Here is a 23,271-nt window from a genome sequence, read left to right as displayed (position 1 = left end):
GGAGAACTCAGCAGGTCAGACAGTGTCTGAGGTCAGAGTAACACACACAAAATGCTGGAGGAACTCAGCGGGTCAGACAGTGTCGATGGTCAGAGTAACACACAAAATGCTGGAGAACTCAGCAGGTCAGACATTGTCGATGGTCAGAGTAACACACACAAAATGCTGGAGGAACTCAGCGGGTCAGACAGTGTCGATGGTCAGAGTAACACACACAAAATGCTAGAGGAACTCAGCAGGTCAGACAGTGTCGATGGTCAGAGTAACACACACAAAATGCTAGAGGAACTCAGCGGGTCAGACAGTGTCGATGGTCAGAGTAACACACACAAAATGCTGGAGGAACTCAGCAGGTCAGACAGTGTCGATGGTCAGAGTAACACACACAAAATACTGGAGGAACTCAGTGGGTCAGACAGTGTCGATGGTCAGAGTAACACACACAAAATGCTGGAGGAACTCAGCGGGTCAGACAGTGTCGATGGTCAGAGTAACACACAAAATGCTGGAGGATCTCAGCGGGTCAGACAGTGTCGATGGTCAGAGTAACACACACAAAATGCTAGAGGAACTCAGCAGGTCAGACAGTGTCGATGGTTAGAGTAACACACACAAAATGCTAGAGGAACTCAGCAGGTCAGACAGTGTCGATGGTCAGAGTAACACACACAAAATGCTAGAGGAACTCAGCGGGTCAGACAGTGTCGATGGTCAGAGTAACACACACAAAGTGCTGGAGGAACTCAGCGGGTCAGACAGTGTCGATGGTCAGAGTAACACACACAAAATGCTGGAGGAACTCAGCAGGTCAGACAGTGTCGATGGTCAGAGTAACACACACAAAATGCTGGAGAACTCAGCGGGTCAGACAGTGTCGATGGTCAGAGTAACACACAAAATGCTGGAGGATCTCAGCGGGTCAGACAGTGTCGATGGTCAGAGTAACACACACAAACTGCTGGAAGAACTCAGCGGGTCAGACAGTGTCGATGGTTAGAGTAACACACACAAAATGCTAGAGGAACTCAGCAGGTCAGACAGTGTCGATGGTCAGAGTAACACACACAAAATGCTAGAGGAACTCAGCGGGTCAGACAGTGTCGATGGTCAGAGTAACACACACAAAATGCTGGAGGAACTCAGCGGGTCAGACAGTGTCGATGGTCAGAGTAACACACACAAAATGCTGGAGGAACTCAGCAGGTCAGACAGTGTCGATGGTCAGAGTAACACACACAAAATGCTGGAGGAACTCAGCAGGTCAGACAGTGTCGATGGTCAGAGTAACACACACAAAATGCTGGAGGAACTCAGCAGGTCAGACAGTGTCTGAGGTCAGAGTAACACACACAAAATGCTGGAGGAACTCAGCGGGTCAGACAGTGTCGATGGTCAGAGTAACACATACAAAATGCTGGAGAACTCAGCAGGTCAGACATTGTCGATGGTCAGAGTAACACACACAAAATGCTGGGGGAACTCAGCGGGTCAGACAGTGTCGATGGTCAGAGTAACACACACAAAATGCTGGAGAACTCAGCAGGTCAGACAGTGTCGATGGTCAGAGTAACACACACAAAATGCTGGAGAACTCAGCAGGTCAGACAGTGTCTGAGGTCAGAGTAACACACACAAAATGCTGGAGGAACTCAGCGGGTCAGACAGTGTCGATGGTCAGAGTAACACATACAAAATGCTGGAGAACTCAGCAGGTCAGACATTGTCGATGGTCAGAGTAACACACACAAAATGCTGGGGGAGCTCAGCGGGTCAGACAGTGTCGATGGTCAGAGTAACACACACAAAATGCTGGAGAACTCAGCAGGTCAGACAGTGTCGATGGTCAGAGTAACACACACAAAATGCTGGAGAACTCAGCAGGTCAGACAGTGTCTGAGGTCAGAGTAACACACACAAAATGCTGGAGGAACTCAGCGGGTCAGACAGTGTCGATGGTCAGAGTAACACACAAAATGCTGGAGAACTCAGCAGGTCAGACATTGTCGATGGTCAGAGTAACACACACAAAATGCTGGAGGAACTCAGCGGGTCAGACAGTGTCGATGGTCAGAGTAACACACACAAAATGCTAGAGGAACTCAGCAGGTCAGACAGTGTCGATGGTCAGAGTAACACACACAAAATGCTAGAGGAACTCAGCGGGTCAGACAGTGTCGATGGTCAGAGTAACACACACAAAATGCTGGAGGAACTCAGCAGGTCAGACAGTGTCGATGGTCAGAGTAACACACACAAAATACTGGAGGAACTCAGTGGGTCAGACAGTGTCGATGGTCAGAGTAACACACACAAAATGCTGGAGGAACTCAGCGGGTCAGACAGTGTCGATGGTCAGAGTAACACACAAAATGCTGGAGGATCTCAGCGGGTCAGACAGTGTCGATGGTCAGAGTAACACACACAAAATGCTAGAGGAACTCAGCAGGTCAGACAGTGTCGATGGTTAGAGTAACACACACAAAATGCTAGAGGAACTCAGCAGGTCAGACAGTGTCTGAGGTCAGAGTAACACACACAAAATGCTGGAGGAACTCAGCGGGTCAGACAGTGTCGATGGTCAGAGTAACACACAAAATGCTGGAGAACTCAGCAGGTCAGACATTGTCGATGGTCAGAGTAACACACACAAAATGCTGGAGGAACTCAGCGGGTCAGACAGTGTCGATGGTCAGAGTAACACACACAAAATGCTGGAGAACTCAGCAGGTCAGACAGTGTCGATGGTCAGAGTAACACACACAAAATGCTAGAGGAACTCAGCAGGTCAGACAGTGTCGATGGTCAGAGTAACACACACAAAATGCTAGAGGATCTCAGCGGGTCAGACAGTGTCGATGGTCAGAGTAACACACACAAAATGCTAGAGGAACTCAGCAGGTCAGACAGTGTCGATGGTTAGAGTAACACACACAAAATGCTAGAGGAACTCAGCAGGTCAGACAGTGTCGATGGTCAGAGTAACACACACAAAATGCTAGAGGAACTCAGCGGGTCAGACAGTGTCGATGGTCAGAGTAACACACACAAAGTGCTGGAGGAACTCAGCGGGTCAGACAGTGTCGATGGTCAGAGTAACACACACAAAATGCTGGAGGAACTCAGCAGGTCAGACAGTGTCGATGGTCAGAGTAACACACACAAAATGCTGGAGAACTCAGCAGGTCAGACAGTGTCTGAGGTCAGAGTAACACACACAAAATGCTGGAGGAACTCAGCGGGTCAGACAGTGTCGATGGTCAGAGTAACACACAAAATGCTGGAGAACTCAGCAGGTCAGACATTGTCGATGGTCAGAGTAACACACACAAAATGCTGGAGGAACTCAGCGGGTCAGACAGTGTCGATGGTCAGAGTAACACACACAAAATGCTGGAGAACTCAGCAGGTCAGACAGTGTCGATGGTCAGAGTAACACACACAAAATGCTAGAGGAACTCAGCAGGTCAGACAGTGTCGATGGTCAGAGTAACACACACAAAATGCTAGAGGAACTCAGCAGGTCAGACAGTGTCGATGGTCAGAGTAACACACACAAAATGCTGGAGGAACTCAGCGGGTCAGACAGTGTCGATGGTCAGAGTAACACACACAAAATGCTGGAGAACTCAGCAGGTCAGACAGTGTCTGAGGTCAGAGTAACACACACAAAATGCTGGAGGAACTCAGCGGGTCAGACAGTGTCGATGGTCAGAGTAACACATACAAAATGCTGGAGAACTCAGCAGGTCAGACATTGTCGATGGTCAGAGTAACACACACAAAATGCTGGGGGAACTCAGCGGGTCAGACAGTGTCGATGGTCAGAGTAACACACACAAAATGCTGGAGAACTCAGCAGGTCAGACAGTGTCGATGGTCAGAGTAACACACACAAAATGCTGGAGAACTCAGCAGGTCAGACAGTGTCTGAGGTCAGAGTAACACACACAAAATGCTGGAGGAACTCAGCGGGTCAGACAGTGTCGATGGTCAGAGTAACACATACAAAATGCTGGAGAACTCAGCAGGTCAGACATTGTCGATGGTCAGAGTAACACACACAAAATGCTGGGGGAACTCAGCGGGTCAGACAGTGTCGATGGTCAGAGTAACACACACAAAATGCTGGAGAACTCAGCAGGTCAGACAGTGTCGATGGTCAGAGTAACACACACAAAATGCTGGAGAACTCAGCAGGTCAGACAGTGTCTGAGGTCAGAGTAACACACACAAAATGCTGGAGGAACTCAGCGGGTCAGACAGTGTCGATGGTCAGAGTAACACACAAAATGCTGGAGAACTCAGCAGGTCAGACATTGTCGATGGTCAGAGTAACACACACAAAATGCTGGAGGAACTCAGCGGGTCAGACAGTGTCGATGGTCAGAGTAACACACACAAAATGCTAGAGGAACTCAGCAGGTCAGACAGTGTCGATGGTCAGAGTAACACACACAAAATGCTAGAGGAACTCAGCGGGTCAGACAGTGTCGATGGTCAGAGTAACACACACAAAATGCTGGAGGAACTCAGCAGGTCAGACAGTGTCGATGGTCAGAGTAACACACACAAAATACTGGAGGAACTCAGTGGGTCAGACAGTGTCGATGGTCAGAGTAACACACACAAAATGCTGGAGGAACTCAGCGGGTCAGACAGTGTCGATGGTCAGAGTAACACACAAAATGCTGGAGGATCTCAGCGGGTCAGACAGTGTCGATGGTCAGAGTAACACACACAAAATGCTAGAGGAACTCAGCAGGTCAGACAGTGTCGATGGTTAGAGTAACACACACAAAATGCTAGAGGAACTCAGCAGGTCAGACAGTGTCTGAGGTCAGAGTAACACACACAAAATGCTGGAGGAACTCAGCGGGTCAGACAGTGTCGATGGTCAGAGTAACACACAAAATGCTGGAGAACTCAGCAGGTCAGACATTGTCGATGGTCAGAGTAACACACACAAAATGCTGGAGGAACTCAGCGGGTCAGACAGTGTCGATGGTCAGAGTAACACACACAAAATGCTGGAGAACTCAGCAGGTCAGACAGTGTCGATGGTCAGAGTAACACACACAAAATGCTAGAGGAACTCAGCAGGTCAGACAGTGTCGATGGTCAGAGTAACACACACAAAATGCTAGAGGAACTCAGCAGGTCAGACAGTGTCGATGGTCAGAGTAACACACACAAAATGCTGGAGGAACTCAGCGGGTCAGACAGTGTCGATGGTCAGAGTAACACACACAAAATGCTGGAGAACTCAGCAGGTCAGACAGTGTCTGAGGTCAGAGTAACACACACAAAATGCTGGAGGAACTCAGCGGGTCAGACAGTGTCGATGGTCAGAGTAACACATACAAAATGCTGGAGAACTCAGCAGGTCAGACATTGTCGATGGTCAGAGTAACACACACAAAATGCTGGGGGAACTCAGCGGGTCAGACAGTGTCGATGGTCAGAGTAACACACACAAAATGCTGGAGAACTCAGCAGGTCAGACAGTGTCGATGGTCAGAGTAACACACACAAAATGCTGGAGAACTCAGCAGGTCAGACAGTGTCTGAGGTCAGAGTAACACACACAAAATGCTGGAGGAACTCAGCGGGTCAGACAGTGTCGATGGTCAGAGTAACACATACAAAATGCTGGAGAACTCAGCAGGTCAGACATTGTCGATGGTCAGAGTAACACACACAAAATGCTGGGGGAACTCAGCGGGTCAGACAGTGTCGATGGTCAGAGTAACACACACAAAATGCTGGAGAACTCAGCAGGTCAGACAGTGTCGATGGTCAGAGTAACACACACAAAATGCTGGAGAACTCAGCAGGTCAGACAGTGTCTGAGGTCAGAGTAACACACACAAAATGCTGGAGGAACTCAGCGGGTCAGACAGTGTCGATGGTCAGAGTAACACACAAAATGCTGGAGAACTCAGCAGGTCAGACATTGTCGATGGTCAGAGTAACACACACAAAATGCTGGAGGAACTCAGCGGGTCAGACAGTGTCGATGGTCAGAGTAACACACACAAAATGCTAGAGGAACTCAGCAGGTCAGACAGTGTCGATGGTCAGAGTAACACACACAAAATGCTAGAGGAACTCAGCGGGTCAGACAGTGTCGATGGTCAGAGTAACACACACAAAATGCTGGAGGAACTCAGCAGGTCAGACAGTGTCGATGGTCAGAGTAACACACACAAAATACTGGAGGAACTCAGTGGGTCAGACAGTGTCGATGGTCAGAGTAACACACACAAAATGCTGGAGGAACTCAGCGGGTCAGACAGTGTCGATGGTCAGAGTAACACACAAAATGCTGGAGGATCTCAGCGGGTCAGACAGTGTCGATGGTCAGAGTAACACACACAAAATGCTAGAGGAACTCAGCAGGTCAGACAGTGTCGATGGTTAGAGTAACACACACAAAATGCTAGAGGAACTCAGCAGGTCAGACAGTGTCGATGGTCAGAGTAACACACACAAAGTGCTGGAGGAACTCAGCGGGTCAGACAGTGTCGATGGTCAGAGTAACACACACAAAATGCTGGAGGAACTCAGCAGGTCAGACAGTGTCGATGGTCAGAGTAACACACACAAAATGCTGGAGAACTCAGCAGGTCAGACAGTGTCTGAGGTCAGAGTAACACACACAAAATGCTGGAGGAACTCAGCGGGTCAGACAGTGTCGATGGTCAGAGTAACACACAAAATGCTGGAGAACTCAGCAGGTCAGACATTGTCGATGGTCAGAGTAACACACACAAAATGCTGGAGGAACTCAGCGGGTCAGACAGTGTCGATGGTCAGAGTAACACACACAAAATGCTGGAGAACTCAGCAGGTCAGACAGTGTCGATGGTCAGAGTAACACACACAAAATGCTAGAGGAACTCAGCAGGTCAGACAGTGTCGATGGTCAGAGTAACACACACAAAATGCTAGAGGAACTCAGCAGGTCAGACAGTGTCGATGGTCAGAGTAACACACACAAAATGCTGGAGGAACTCAGCGGGTCAGACAGTGTCGATGGTCAGAGTAACACACACAAAATGCTGGAGAACTCAGCAGGTCAGACAGTGTCTGAGGTCAGAGTAACACACACAAAATGCTGGAGGAACTCAGCGGGTCAGACAGTGTCGATGGTCAGAGTAACACATACAAAATGCTGGAGAACTCAGCAGGTCAGACATTGTCGATGGTCAGAGTAACACACACAAAATGCTGGGGGAACTCAGCGGGTCAGACAGTGTCGATGGTCAGAGTAACACACACAAAATGCTGGAGAACTCAGCAGGTCAGACAGTGTCGATGGTCAGAGTAACACACACAAAATGCTGGAGAACTCAGCAGGTCAGACAGTGTCTGAGGTCAGAGTAACACACACAAAATGCTGGAGGAACTCAGCGGGTCAGACAGTGTCGATGGTCAGAGTAACACACAAAATGCTGGAGAACTCAGCAGGTCAGACATTGTCGATGGTCAGAGTAACACACACAAAATGCTAGAGGAACTCAGCGGGTCAGACAGTGTCGATGGTCAGAGTAACACACACAAAATGCTGGAGGAACTCAGCGGGTCAGACAGTGTCGATGGTCAGAGTAACACACACAAAATGCTGGAGGAACTCAGCAGGTCAGACAGTGTCGATGGTCAGAGTAACACACAGAAAATGCTGGAGGAACTCAGCAGGTCAGACAGTGTCGATGGTCAGAGTAACACACACAAAATGCTGGAGGAACTCAGCGGGTCAGACTGTCGATGGTCAGAGTAACACACACAAAATGCTGGAGGAACTCAGCGGGTCAGACAGTGTCGATGGTCAGAGTAACATACACAAAATGCTAGAGGAACTCAGCGGGTCAGACAGTGTCGATGGTCAGAGTAACACACACAAAATGCTAGAGGAACTCAGCGGGTCAGACAGTGTCGATGGTCAGAGTAACACACACAAAATGCTGGAGGAACTCAGCGGGTCAGACAGTGTCGATGGTCAGAGTAACACACACAAAATGCTGGAGGAACTCAGCAGGTCAGACAGTGTCGATGGTCAGAGTAACACACAAAATGCTGGAGGAACTCAGCGGGTCAGACAGTGTCGATGGTCAGAGTAACACACAAAATGCTGGAGGATCTCAGCGGGTCAGACAGTGTCGATGGTCAGAGTAACACACACAAAATGCTAGAGGAACTCAGCAGGTCAGACAGTGTCGATGGTTAGAGTAACACACACAAAATGCTAGAGGAACTCAGCAGGTCAGACAGTGTCGATGGTCAGAGTAACACACACAAAATGCTAGAGGAACTCAGCGGGTCAGACAGTGTCGATGGTCAGAGTAACACACACAAAATGCTGGAGGAACTCAGCGGGTCAGACAGTGTCGATGGTCAGAGTAACACACACAAAATGCTGGAGGAACTCAGCAGGTCAGACAGTGTCGATGGTCAGAGTAACACACACAAAATGCTGGAGAACTCAGCAGGTCAGACAGTGTCTGAGGTCAGAGTAACACACACAAAATGCTGGAGGAACTCAGCAGGTCAGACAGTGTCGATGGTCAGAGTAACACACACAAAATGCTGGAGAACTCAGCAGGTCAGACAGTGTCTGAGGTCAGAGTAACACACACAAAATGCTGGAGGAACTCAGCGGGTCAGACAGTGTCGATGGTCAGAGCAACACACAAAATGCTGGAGAACTCAGCAGGTCAGACATTGTCGATGGTCAGAGTAACACACACAAAATGCTGGAGGAACTCAGCGGGTCAGACAGTGTCGATGGTCAGAGTAACACACACAAAATGCTGGAGAACTCAGCAGGTCAGACAGTGTCGATGGTCAGAGTAACACACACAAAATGCTAGAGGAACTCAGCAGGTCAGACAGTGTCGATGGTCAGAGTAACACACACAAAATGCTAGAGGAACTCAGCAGGTCAGACAGTGTCGATGGTCAGAGTAACACACACAAAATGCTGGAGGAACTCAGCGGGTCAGACAGTGTCGATGGTCAGAGTAACACACACAAAATGCTAGAGGAACTCAGCAGGTCAGACAGTGTCGATGGTCAGAGTAACACACACAAAATGCTGGAGGAACTCAGCGGGTCAGACAGTGTCGATGGTCAGAGTAACACACACAAAATGCTGGAGGAACTCAGCAGGTCAGACAGTGTCGATGGTCAGAGTAACACACACAAAATGCTGGAGGAACTCAGCGGGTCAGACAGTGTCGATGGTCAGAGTAACACACAAAATGCTGGAGGATCTCAGCGGGTCAGACAGTGTCGATGGTCAGAGTAACACACACAAACTGCTGGAAGAACTCAGCGGGTCAGACAGTGTCGATGGTTAGAGTAACACACACAAAATGCTAGAGGAACTCAGCAGGTCAGACAGTGTCGATGGTCAGAGTAACACACACAAAATGCTAGAGGAACTCAGCGGGTCAGACAGTGTCGATGGTCAGAGTAACACACACAAAATGCTGGAGGAACTCAGCGGGTCAGACAGTGTCGATGGTCAGAGTAACACACACAAAATGCTGGAGGAACTCAGCAGGTCAGACAGTGTCGATGGTCAGAGTAACACACACAAAATGCTGGAGGAACTCAGCAGGTCAGACAGTGTCGATGGTCAGAGTAACACACACAAAATGCTGGAGAACTCAGCAGGTCAGACAGTGTCTGAGGTCAGAGTAACACACACAAAATGCTGGAGGAACTCAGCGGGTCAGACAGTGTCGATGGTCAGAGTAACACACACAAAATGCTGGAGGAACTCAGCAGGTCAGACAGTGTCGATGGTCAGAGTAACACACACAAAATGCTGGAGGAACTCAGCGGGTCAGACAGTGTCGATGGTCAGAGTAACACACACAAAATGCTAGAGGAACTCAGCAGGTCAGACAGTGTCTGAGGTCAGAACAACACACACAAAATGCTGGAGGAACTCAGCAGGTCAGACAGCATGTGTGGAGAGGAATAAAGAGTCAATATATCAAACCAGGAGCCTTCCTGGTGGCCAAAAATTTCTATTTCCATTCCCACTCCCATTTTGACATGCTGGTCCATAGCCTCCTCTTGTGCCCAGATGAGGCCACCCTCGGGGTGAAAGATCAACACCTTATATTCCATCTGGGTGGCCATCAACCTGATGGCATAAATATCGATTTCTCCTTCTGGTGAAAAACAATTACCTCCCCTCCTCTTCTTCCATTCCCCATTGGCTTCTTACTTCTCACCTGCCTATTATCTCCCCCTGGGTCCCCTCCTCCTTCCCTTTCTCTCATGGTCCTCCTCTCCTGTCAGATTCCTTCCTCTTCAGCCATTTACCTTTCGCACACAGCTGGCTTCACCCATCACCGTCCAGCTATCCTCGTTTTCACCCCCCCAACTCCCCTACCTTTTTATTCTGGCATCTTCCCCCTTCCTTTCCCAGCTGAAGAAGGGGTTCCGGTCCAAAAGTTGACTGTTTATTCTTTCTCAGATTTGGCATCCGACTTCCTGCAGTGTTTTGTGTTTGTTACTCAGCTGAGCATTTCTTTTGGGGGCGAGGGGGTGGGGTTGCGGTGACCCAGTCCCACAAGGGAGGGAGCCTTACAACAAGATGTTCTCAACATCTTCCACATTTTGGATTTCATGAGTCACTCAGAATCAGATTATTTCCCTTTCCCTGCGTTACACAGGTAAACTTCCTCTTCCAGTCCCCGAACCACGTTCTTTTCTCTCTTATGTAACACCCACACTTAATGTAATATGTGAAAATAAATAACGCCTCCTTTCTTATGGTGAACAGAGATACCTATCGTTGTATTATTCTTAAAACTTTTTTTCCACTTATTTTTCCTTTTGTAAATTTATTTTGACAGTTTCAGAAATAAAATGATTCAATTCATTCCAACTATGTTTTTAAAGCTTTCAGAGAACCACTGACAGTAGAATTCACTCATTCCAGGGGTTCCAGATTGAAGTGTGTGGTGTCTGAGAAGATCAAGCATTTCCTGACTAGTATGGCTGTGGGTACATTGGCCTTCCTAAATCAAAGTATTGAGTACAGGAGACGGGATGTTATGTTGAAGTTGTACACAACTTGGTGAGGTCTAATTTGGAGTATTGGGTGCAGTTTTGGTCACCTACCTACCATAATGATGTAAATAAAGTTGAAAGAATACAGAGAATATTTACAAGGATATAGCTGGGTCTGAAAGGCCTGAATTATAAGGAAAGTTTGAAAAAGTTAGAACTTGCAACATAGAAGGTTGAGAGGAGATTTGAAAGTGGTACAAAATTATAAAGGGTATAGATAGGGTAAATTCAAGCAGGCCTTTTCCACTGAGGTTGGGTGGGTCTACAATTAGAGATCATGGGTTAAGGGTGAAAGGTGAGGTTTAAAGGGGACATGAGGGGAAACTTCTTCACTCAGAGGGTGGTGAGAGTGTGGAACGAGCTGCCAGCCCAATTGGGAAATGTGGGGTCGATTTCAATGTTTAACAGCAGTTAGGACAGGTACATGGATGGTAGGGGTATGGAGGGCTATGGTCCTGGTGCAGGTTGATGGGAGTAGGCGGTTTAAATGGTTTCGGCATGGACTAGATGGGCCAAATGTTCTGCTTCCGTGCTGCACTCCTCTATGACTGGCGTAGGCAAAGGCACATGTGTGTGCCTTGGTCTGTGAAAAGGTCATGGGGATGGGACTGTGAGGGAAGGAAGGGGGAAGAAGGGAGGGGGAGAGAGAGAGGGAGTGATCCAGGCTCAGATTTGTTTCTGCTCAGTGCCCACTCTATTAGGTACACCTGTACACCTGCTCGTGAATGCAAATATCTAATCAGCCAATCATGTAGCAGCAACTCAATGCACAAAAGCATGCAGACACGGCCAAGAGGTTCAGCTGTTCTTCAGATCAAACGTCAGAATGGGGAAGGAATATGATCTCAGTGACTTTGACTGTGGAATGATTGTTGGTGCCAGACGGGGTGGTTAGAGTATCTCAGAAATTCAGAATCAGGTTTAATTTCACCGACATCTGTTGTGAAATTCGTTGTTTTGTGGCAGCAGTACATTGCAATACATAATATAAAGAACTATACGTGTACATATACATGTAAATTAAATAAGTAATGCACAAAGAGAGGGAAAAATTACTGAGGTACTGTTCATGCGTTTATTGTCCATTCAGAAATCTGAAGGTGGAGGGGAAGAAGCTGTTATAAAACATTGAGTGTCTGCCTTCAGACTCCTGTACCTCCTCCCTGATGGTAGTGAAGAGAAGAGGGCATGTCCTGTGTAATTGGCACTGTTTCCTCTAAGCTGCATGGGTGCATGGGCACACAGTAACTGAAATGCTTCTGTGCACAAGAACTTCATTGCTGCGCAGCTGTAAATTTCTTGTACATAATGTTAATATAATTTTGAAATCTGTGTAAATATAATTGCGAAATACCCTGTAATTAACTAAGTGTTAATGAATATACTCCATAAATTTTCTAAATAATAAACATACCACAATCTTTACTTTGCAACATCTTAGAGCTTCAACATATTTACATTGTCAGTGTTTCAAGTTACAACACTATTAAAAATTGTAACACTAACCACAGAAGGGAAGTCAGCAATTGTTAGCATGTTATCAACTATTGTTGTTGGCTCATTGTTAACAGACGGCTGGCCTACTCAACACCAACAGTTGGCACCATTGGAACATTTGAAGCTTCTAGTGCTGACTGCGAACATAGATAAGTTTTATGAATTCAATCATGTAAATCCAGAAACAGACTAGAAGTGGAACACTTGGATGATCTAATGAGGATTAACTTGTACCTTTCATCTGGATGTGAAATTAATCAGGACAGTGTTTATAGACAATGTATTTGTAATAAAGGCAGATGAGAAAAAGTTTATGGTACGTGGAAGATTTTCTTTGTACCGTATATCAATGTATCCGTCAATTAATAAATAAAACCAAACTATGTGATTTTTAAATTTTCATTCTAAATATTCATAATATGCATATTACAAAATAAAAGCATCTAAAATGCTGCACAGTTTTCAAGCTGTGTAAAAATTTCCTGCTCAGAGCTATGGTTGGTTTGCTCAGCAGAAGGAATGTTAGTGATGGGGTTCTTAATGATGGATGCAGTGCTGATCTCCTGGAGTTTTCAAACACACACACTCACACAGAGTCTCAGGAGTTTACAGAGAATGGTGTGAGAAACAAAACAAAAACAGTGTGCAGCAGTTCTGCAGGAGAAAACATCTTGTAAATGGCACATACCATGTCAAACCTTGAAATGGACGGATGGACAGGCTGTAGCAGCAGAAGACCATGGACATAAGCTTTTATAGATATGTGAAAAGAAAAAGATTGGTAAAGACAAATGTAGGTCCCCTACAGAGGGAAACAGGTGAATTGATTATGGGGAGCAAGGACGTGGCAGACCAAATGAATAATTACTTTGGTTCTGTCTTCACTAAGGAGGACATAAATAATCTTACGGAAATAGTAGGGGACAGAGGGTCCAGTGATATGGAGGAACTGAGGGAAATACATGTTAGTAGGGAAGTGGTGTTAGGTAAATTGAAGGGATTAAAGGCAGATAAATCCCCAGGGCCAGATGGTCTGCATCCCAGAGTGCTTAAGGGAGTAGCCCAAGAAATAGTGGATGCATTAGTGATAATTTTTCAAAACTCTTTAGATTCTGGACTAGTTCCTGAGGATTGGAGGGTGGCTAATGTAACCCCACTTTTTAAAAAAGGAGGAAGAGAGAAACCGGGGAATTATAGACCGGTTAGCCTAACATCGGTGGTGGGGAAACTGCTAGAGTCAGTTTTCAAAGATGTGATAACAGCACATTTGGAAAGTGGTGAAATCATCGGACAAAGTCAGCATGGATTTGTGAAAGGAAAATCATGTCTGACGAATCTCATAGAATTTTTTGAGGATGTAACTAGTAGAGTGGATAGGGGAGAACAAGTGGATGTGGTATATTTGGATTTTCAAAAGGCTTTTGACAAGGTCGCACACAGGAGATTAGTGTGCAAACTTAAAGCACACGGTATTGGGGGTAAGGTATTGATGTGGATAGAGAATTGGTTAGCAGACAGGAAGCAAAGAATGGGAATAAACGGGACCTTTTCAGAATGGCAGGCAGTGACTAGTGGGGTACCGCAAGGCTCAGTGCTGGGACCCCAGTTGTTTACAATATATATTAATGACTTGGATGAGGGAATTAAATGCAGCATCTCCAAGTTTGCAGATGACACGAAGCTGGGCGGCAGTGTTAGCTGTGAGGAGGATGCTAAAAGGATGCAGGGTGACTTGGATAGGTTAGGTGAGTGGGCAAATTCATGGCAGATGCAATTTAATGTGGATAAATGTGAAGTTATCCACTTTGGTGGCAAAAATAGGAAAACAGATTATTATCTGAATGGTGGCCGATTAGGAAAAGGGGAGGTGCAACGAGACCTGGGTGTCATTATACACCAGTCATTGAAAGTGGGCATGCAGGTACAGCAGGCGGTGAAAAAGGCGAATGGTATGCTGGCATTTATAGCGAGAGGATTCGAGTACAGGAGCAGGGAGGTACTACTGCAGTTGTACAAGGCCTTGGTGAGACCACACCTGGAGTATTGTGTGCAGTTTTGGTCCCCTAATCTGAGGAAAGACATCCTTGCCATAGAGGGAGTACAAAGAAGGTTCAACAGATTGATTCCTGGGATGGCAGGACTTTCATATGATGAAAGACTGGATGAACTAGGCTTATACTCGTTGGAAATTAGAAGATTGAGTGGGAATCTGATTGAAACGTATAAAATCCTAAAGGGATTGGACAGGCTAGATTCAGGAAGATTGTTCCCGATGTTGGGGAAGTCCAGAACGAGGGGTCATAGTTTGAAGATAAAGGGGAAGCCTTTTAGGACCGAGATTAGGAAAAACTTCTTCACACAGAGAGTGGTGAATCTGTGGAATTCTCTGCCACAGGAAACAGTTGAGGCCAGTTCATTGGCTATATTTAAGAGGGAGTTAGATATGGCCCTTGTGGCTAAAGGGATCAGGGGGTATGGAGGGAAGGCTGGTACAGGGTTCCGAGTTGGATGATCAGCCATGATCATACTGAATGGCGGTGCAGGCTCGAAGGGCTGAATGGCCTACTCCTGCACCTATTTTCTATGTTTCTATGTTTATTAGGCACAGGTTCACTCGTTACGTGCTGTGTCGTATGATGTAGCTGATTACGGTCATTCCATGACCACAATTGTTCTTGGCAAGTTTTTCTACAGAAGTGGTTTGCCATTGTCTTCTGGGCAGTGTCTTTACAAGAGGGGTGACCCCCCAACCCATTATCAATACTCTTCAGAGAGTGTCTGCCTGGTGTCAGTGGTTGCATAACTAGGAATTGTGATATGCCCCGGCTGCTCGTACGACCATCCATCACCTGCTCCCATGGTTTCACATGACCCTGATCGGTGAGTGGGGTGCGGCTAAACAGGTGGTACACCTTGCCCAAGGGTGTCCTGCAGAATAGCCGGGGGAAGGAGTGTCTTACACCTCCTTTGGTAGAGACGTATCTCCACCCCACCACCCACCAGGCAGTACCAATAAATTGGCCACTGAGTATATTTATCATAAGCAGTGAAATGCGTATCTATGTTAACAACCAACACACCCAAAGGTGTGCCGGAGGGCAGCCCACAAGTGTTGCCACGCATTTTGGCACCAACATAGAATGCCTGCAGGGTTCAGCAGGACAACAAAAGCAACAGACAGGGAGTGTGTGTGGGGGCGGGATGGAGAGGAGAAGGGGGAGGAAGAGATGAATGGGAAGGAATAGGGAAAGTTTTATTTATTTCCTCATTTATTTATTTTTCTGAGGATGTAGGAAGGGTCATTTGGCACATTGAGACTATGCTAGCCTTCAGAGCAATTCTACCACCTCATTATTTCTTTCCTAAATTTCCATATAATTTAGGAGAAGGCCAGGGCAGTACGATATGGTGAGCAAACTCTCCCTCTCCACATATCCAAAGGAATGGCAGAGACTGGTTCAGATTGCATCAGTAACATTGCAAGAGTTGCCAGTCAGCATTGAACTCAACGTAGGACTTTCTTAGCGACTCAGCTCTGGATTTTTCCTTCGGGGTTTACTCCCGAAGCCTTCCCCGTGAGTGGGTATAACAGCAAGGCAGCGGAGGCTGGAGATCTAAGTTTTCCTTCCCCTAGATGAGCTGCGTACTGTGGCTGACGAGCCTCTGTCACCCGAAACAACTGGTTGTAAGACACCAGTAGTCGCCTTCGCCCCTTCTCTCAGTAGAAATGGCTCCATCAGGCTCAGTAGCTAAGCCAGACATCAAGGCCAGGAACTGGACTTGGTTGTCAGAGGCTACTTGAGGCGCACGCCACTGGGAGCTTACCTATTCCCTCCCCCGGCTACAAAAACCTTAAGGCACTATCGACACTAACTTGAGAGCAATCCCATTGATCAAACCCTTCCATTTATTTCTGAAGTAACCTGTCATCAGCTGTCCGCAGCCTCCTCCACTCACCATCACTCAGGGACAAGCCATAGAGGGCAATAAACTTGCTAACCCCAATGTCATAGAACACAGAACAGGAACAGGCCATTCAGCCCACTATGTTGTGCAAACCAAAACACACACTGATCCCTAGATAAAACACCCAAACACCAATCCCTCCTCCCTACACCATGTCCATATCCCTCCATCTTCCTCACATCCATGTGTCTATCCAAACGTCTCTTAAAAGCCCCTAATGTATTTGCCTCTACCACCAGACCAGGCAGCGCATTCCGGGCATCCACTACTCTGAGTAAAAAACTTACCCCTCACATCACCCTTCCACCTATCCCCCCCTTACCTTCAATGCATGCCCTCTGGTATTAGACATTTCAACCCTAGGAAACAGATATAAAAGCATGCAGGCGTGGTCAAGGGTTTCAAATCAAACATCAGAATGGGGAAGAAATATGATCTAAATAGCTTTGACCGTGGAACGTTGTTGGTGCCAGATGGGGTGGTTTGAGTATCTCAGAAACTGCTGATCTCCTGTGATCTTCACCCACAACAGTCCAGAGGTTACAGAGAATGGTGCGGAAAATACAACTAATATTCAGTGAGCTGCAGTTCACCTTGTTAATGGGAGAGGTCAGAGGAGAATGGCCAGACTGGTTCCAGCTGACAAGGAGGAACTGTAACCCAAATAACCATGTGTTACAATAATGAAGTGCAGAAGAACATCTTTGAATTCACAACACCTCGAAGTGATGGATCTTAATTAGTGTCCAAGGTTACGGGGGGAATGCAGGAGGTGGGGTTGAGAGGGAAAATAAATCAGCCAGGATTGAACAATGGTGATGGCTCAATAGGCCCAATACTGCAATTCTGCTCCTATATCTTGTGGTCAGCATTCCCTCTGATTTATTTATGTTTGCACAGACCAACCATTCATCTATTGAGGGAGTGCAGCCCAGGTTCACAAGGTTAATTCCCGGGATGGTGGGACTGTCATATGTCGAAAGACTGGAGCGACTGAGCTTGTATACACTGGAATTTAGAAGGCTGAGAGGGGATCTTATTGAAACATATAAGATTATTAAGGGATTGGACACGCTGGAGGCAGGAAGCATGTTTCCGCTGATGGGTGAGTCCAGAACCAGAGGTCACAGTTTAAGAATAAGGAGTAAGCCATTTAGAACGGAGTTGAGGAAAAACTTTTTCACCCAGAGAGTGGTGGATATATGGAATGCTCTGCCCCAGAAGGCTGCAGAGGCCAAGTCTCTGGATGCTTTCAAAAAAGAGATGGATAGAGCTCTTAAAGATAGCGGAATCAAAGGTTATGGGAATAAGGCAGGAACTGGATACTGATTGTGGATGATCAGCCATGATCACAGTGAATAGCGGTGCTGGCTCGAAGGGCCGAATGGCCTACTCCTGCACCTAGTGTCTATAAGTAGGGAATTGTTACACAGCCAGAAAAGTGCAGGGCACTTTACATTTCTTTTATTTAAAATATGCATATTATGAATATTTATAATGAAAATTAAAAAATCACATACTTTTGATTGTATTTATTAATTAAAGGGTATAATCAAGTTCAGTATGTAAAGAGAATCACAAGTCAACAAAAGAAAATTCCAGCGTTTGCGGCAACAGAGGCTATGTGCATAGGAGTATTTCAGTTACTGCGTGGCCGCGCAGAGGGAGGAATGCCAGTCGGAGAGAAGGTGTAGCGCTGTGTGTTTGTGAGGGTGACCCACTCCTGCCTCTGAGTTTAACAGCCTCCCATGCACACTATTTCTGTAGTTCCTTCGGGAAAGCTGATGGAAGTAGTTGTGGAGAGAGGTTTACCTGAGCAATTCTCCTTGATGATAAAATCCTCTGTTTCACAGGCCCCCCGTTCCGTACGGACTGTCAGGATCTTATTTCTTCCGCAATTATTACTCCAAACCAAAAATGCCTGGAATTACAGAGAATCTGAATCAGAATCAGGTTTAATATCGCCGACATATCTTGTGAAATTTGTTAACTTGATGGAATGAAATACATGACAAATAAATATAGAGAAAAAAACTGAGGAAAATAAAGTAGTGAGGAGGTATTCCTGGGTTCAATGCCATTTAGAAATCAAATGGCAGAGGGGAAAGGACCAGCTTCTGTGCCTCGAACTCCGATTCTTGTATTAAAATTATTTATAATGGGGGATTCATTTTCAGTTTCCCAAAATTTAATAAATTGTTATTATATTGGAGACCTGCTACAATGGCACATAGCACAGCGCTTTACAGTACCGGTGATCCAGGTTCAATTCCCACTGCTGCCTGTAAGGAGTTTGTATGCTCTCCCCGTGATCGCGTGAGTTTACTCCAGGTGCCCCAATTTCCTCTCACAGTCTACAGACGCACTAATAGGTAGGTTAATTGGCCATTGCAAATTGTCCCACGATTAGGCAAGAATTAGGAGATTGCTAGACGGCGCAGCTCGAAGGGCCAGAAGGGCTGGGAGGGCTTTTTCTGCCTGTATCTCAATAAATAAATAAATAAACAGACAGGGATACATCTATCCCAAAGCGGAGATACAAAGGATACCCTGTGGGATGGCTTCTCCTGGCTTCACTTACCCCTCAATATATGTATTTTGGTTGCACTGAGTTGTTCTCCAATCTTGGTAATTTACTTGCAAATATTTTGTCACCATATGAGGAGACATTGTCAGCATGCTGGCGTGTCCCCCAAGCGCTTGGCCTTCATACACTTCTCAGTCAATTGATTCTATGTTTTTTCTGAAACTGGGTTGTGATGTGGGGAGGAAATCTCATTGCTGATTGGTTGTGTGGTGAACTTTGTATGTTGTGGTGTTCCCTACGTCACTTCTGAATTTCTGAAATGACGACCAATCTGCTCATTGATAAGTATATAAAGGCCAAGGAGAGATTATCTAAAATATTCCCTAACGTTGATAGTTATTGTGATAGACGTAAAACTGAGACAGCTACACTGACACGCATGTTTTGGTCTTGTTCTATACTGGAACAGTTCTGGAAGTCAGTTTTTTTGACAATTTCTAAAGCACTTAAAATTCATTTACAACCTAACAAATTAACTGTGCTTTTTGGAATAATTCCTCAAAATATCCGTGGTATCTCTGTGTCTGACCAACGTGTTATTGCATTTGTTACATTGATAGCTAGGAGGGCCATTTTGTTGAAGTGGAAGGATACATCAGCTCCCACTTTGTCACAATGGTTCTCTCAAGTGATGCTATGTCTTAGTTTGGAGAAAATTAGAAGTCAAACCTTTGAACCTATGTTTGATTTTGAGAAAAGATGGGGTTCATTTGCTCGTTATTATCATTTGAGTTAATTGATAGATTTCCTTCACGATCTAACTGTAAATTTCTGGTACATTTTTTTCTTGCTGGCGGTTTGATGTTTATCTTTAGAATCTTTTTGTATGACGCATGGCTCCGGGGTTGAATACCTAATGGGGTTTTTTCCCCAATTTTTCTTGCTTAGTAGGGTTTTTGTTATCACCACAATTTTTTCAATCTTTAAAATAATGTTTTTTTCTTGAGGCATTGTAAGTGTTGCCTACTTCGATGTACTCATGGTAATTTTGGATAATAATAATAAAAAGATTTGAAAAGAAAGAAAAGAAAGAAAGATAAGTATATAAAGGCCAAATATTTAGAGGACACACCACAATCAACAGCGCACTGATGATGTCTCCTCGTATGGTGACAAAACGCTTGCGAGTAAATTGCCAAGATTGGAGAACATGTCAACCCAATCATCAATCACCTTAACTACAATTTTTCCAAATAATATTTATTTTATTTTCTATTCAGAGATGCAGCCACCCAATTACAGCCATATGGCCATTTAACCTGCTAACCAGTACATCTTTGGAGTGTGGGAGGAAACCAGAGCACCCGGAGGAAACCCACGCGGTCACGGGGAGAACATACAAACTCCTCACAGGCAGGGAACCAGGGTCACTGGTGTAATAGCGTAACGCTGACTGCTACACTACCATACTGCCCCTGCACCATATTGCTAAAATATGTCAAGTACACTCTCTTCTCCCCTCCCTCCCACCGGACAGAAGATACAGAAGCCTAGAAGCTTGTAGGACAGCTGAAGGACAGCTGTATGATGACTGAATGGAACTCCTGTACAATAAGATGGACTCCTGACCTGACAATTTAACGCATAGTAAACTTACACCTTATTGTCTGACTGTACTTTCTCTAACTGAGACACCTTAATCTGCATTCTTTATTGCTTTCTAGTTCCTTAAGGTCATTGTAGTTGGGGATGGTAATGGGGACAGACTCCCACTACCTGTTAAATGCTCCTAATGGTGTGCAACTCGGATAGCCTCTGACAACCAAGGCCAGCTCCCGGCCTTCACGTGTGGCTTAGCTACTAAGTCTGGCGGAACCGTCTCTACCGACAGGAGAAGGGGCAAAGGTGGGTTACTGGCTCCTTAAAACCAGTCACTTTGGGCAGATGGAGCTCATCATCGAGGAGAAGGAAAACTCTGCTGCCTTGTGGTTATACCCACTCATGGGGAGGGCTTCGGGAGTGAACCCTGGGTGAAAAGTCTGGAGCTGGAGTCCCTAAGGCAGTCCTGTGCTGAGTTCAGCATTGACTGGCAACTCCTGCCATGCTGCTGCTGGTGCCAAGCTGTTCCTTTGCATTCATCAGCTGCGTGGAGAGGGTGCGCCTCCTACACGGGCAACAGCTCGCTCTCCATATCGTACTGCGCTGGCTTGTGTACCTAGACAGCTGGGACACAATGTCCATGGCCAACCCAGACCAATGGAGGCCTACTATTGCTTTCTATGATCTCTCCCTGATATCTACTGACCTTCTCACTGAGACACTCCTTAAACCTTCCACACAGCATAGAAATATATCCCAGAATGTAATCAATGGGGTCATTTGGAGAACCAGCAGAGATCTGATGGACCAAAGGGTCTTGGCGATAAGAAAATGTGGAAAAGAATCAGGTGCCAAAGGTTTGAGATAATTGGTAGTAGGATGAGAGGGGAGAGGGGGCTGTCAGTCGTAACCCAGAGGGTGGTGACAGACTGGGACTCTCGGCCTGAAGGAGAGTTGGAGGTAGGAAACCTCTCCATACTTAGAGTACTGGACGTGGATTGGGGAGCTATGATCTATAGGACTATGGGCCCTGGTTTGGAAGGTGGGATTAGGCTAGGTGACTTTTACTTTCTTCCAGTGAGAACACGAATAAGACCATAAAACAAAGGAACAGAATTAGGCCAGTCGGCCCATCGAGTCTGCTCCACCATTCCACCCCTCTCAGCCCTATTCTGTGGCCTTCTTCCCATCGGGAGAAGATGGCGGCGCGACAACAGCAGCGCGCGGCCTCTCCGGTGATGAATATCTGTTATCTGTCAAGTAGGGGACCGTGCACAATCCTGATTTGATGGAGACAGACATGAGTGCATTGAGGAACATCTGGAAAACTTCTGAAATGTCTGCTTTGCTACCGATGCTACTGTGTGGTAACCGGAATCTCTGGAGCTGAAGGCCTCGAAATCCTCGGCTTTGCGTGTTTCAGCAGCTGGGGAGAGGTTGAAGGCGCTCGGGAGAGGATGGCGCTCAGGAGGCTGTATCAGAGAGGCTGGTCGGAAGCTCGGAGTTTTCGGACGGACGGACTCAGTGTCGGCTGTGGTCGGCTGCTTCCAAGGTATCGGCAAGTTGACGGTGCCTGGAGGTTTATGGCAGGGAGTTTCTCCCTTTTGCCGCCTGCTATCGGGGACTCGGGAGTCGATCGACTCGGGACTTTGAGACTTTTTTTACTGTGCCTATGGACTGTTCTTCATCAAATTATGGTATTGCTTTGCACTGCTGTAACTATATGTTATAATGATGTGGTTCTGTCAGTGTTAGTCTTTGGTCTGTCTTGTTTTCTGTGATATCACTCCAGAGAAACATTGTATCATTTCTTAATGACAATAAAAGAGGACTGAGTGTTCTCATAATCTAATAACCTTTGAAGCCCTTCCTAACAAAGAACCCATCCTATATATTAATATTATGAATTTATATTTATTGTGTTCATTTTGATTAATGTGTTTTTTATGGTGCATTAGATCCAGCCTAACAATCATTTCATTCCTCTTTACACTTGAGTATTGAGGAATGACGATAAACAATCTTGAATCCAGAATCTATCGACCTCCACTTACCAATCAAGAACCTATCAACCTCTGCCTTAAATGCACGCGGTGATTTGGCCTTCACAGCCCTCTCTAGCAACAAATGCCACAGATTCACCATCCTCTGACTAAAGAAATTCTTCCCCATCTCTGTTCTAAAGGGACATGCTTGTATTCTGAGGCTGTGCCCTCTGGTCCTAGTCTCTCCCGCTACTGGAAATATCACCCACCATCTAGGCCACATATGCAGGAAAGGTTTCCGTCATTACAAGGGTTCCCACCCACCTTGCTCATGGACTGTTTGTCCCACTCCATCAGGGAGGAGGCTACATAGCATCAATGCCGGTAGCTCAAAAACAGTGACTTTCCCCAAGCAGTAAGGCTGATCGATACCTCCACAACTACTTCATCATGTACAGCCTAGTGTCACCTTATGGATACGCAATCCATCTATGTATAGGAGCTTTCTAATGTATTTATATTTATTGTGTACTTGATTATTATTTAGTTCCTTATCTTTGTGTTTTTGTGCTGAATCGGATCCAGAGTGACAATAATTTTGTTCTT

At 46.1% G+C, this 23,271-nt stretch overlaps 1 protein-coding gene across 1 annotated transcript in view; it reads right to left on the bottom strand.

The window, feature by feature from the left end:
* Positions 1-23,271, bottom strand: part of rinl (Ras and Rab interactor-like) — a 111,012-nt gene that overhangs the window by 74,334 nt on the left and 13,407 nt on the right. The window contains exon 3 of the mRNA XM_072274508.1: positions 18,367-18,475. Coding sequence (XP_072130609.1) covers positions 18,367-18,475 — 109 coding nt within the window. The remainder of the gene's footprint in view (positions 1-18,366; positions 18,476-23,271) is intronic.

Source organism: Mobula birostris, chromosome 12, assembly GCF_030028105.1.
Source record: "Mobula birostris isolate sMobBir1 chromosome 12, sMobBir1.hap1, whole genome shotgun sequence".
NCBI classification, from domain to species: domain Eukaryota; kingdom Metazoa; phylum Chordata; class Chondrichthyes; order Myliobatiformes; family Myliobatidae; genus Mobula; species Mobula birostris.
This window is presented reverse-complemented; position numbering and strand designations above follow the sequence as displayed.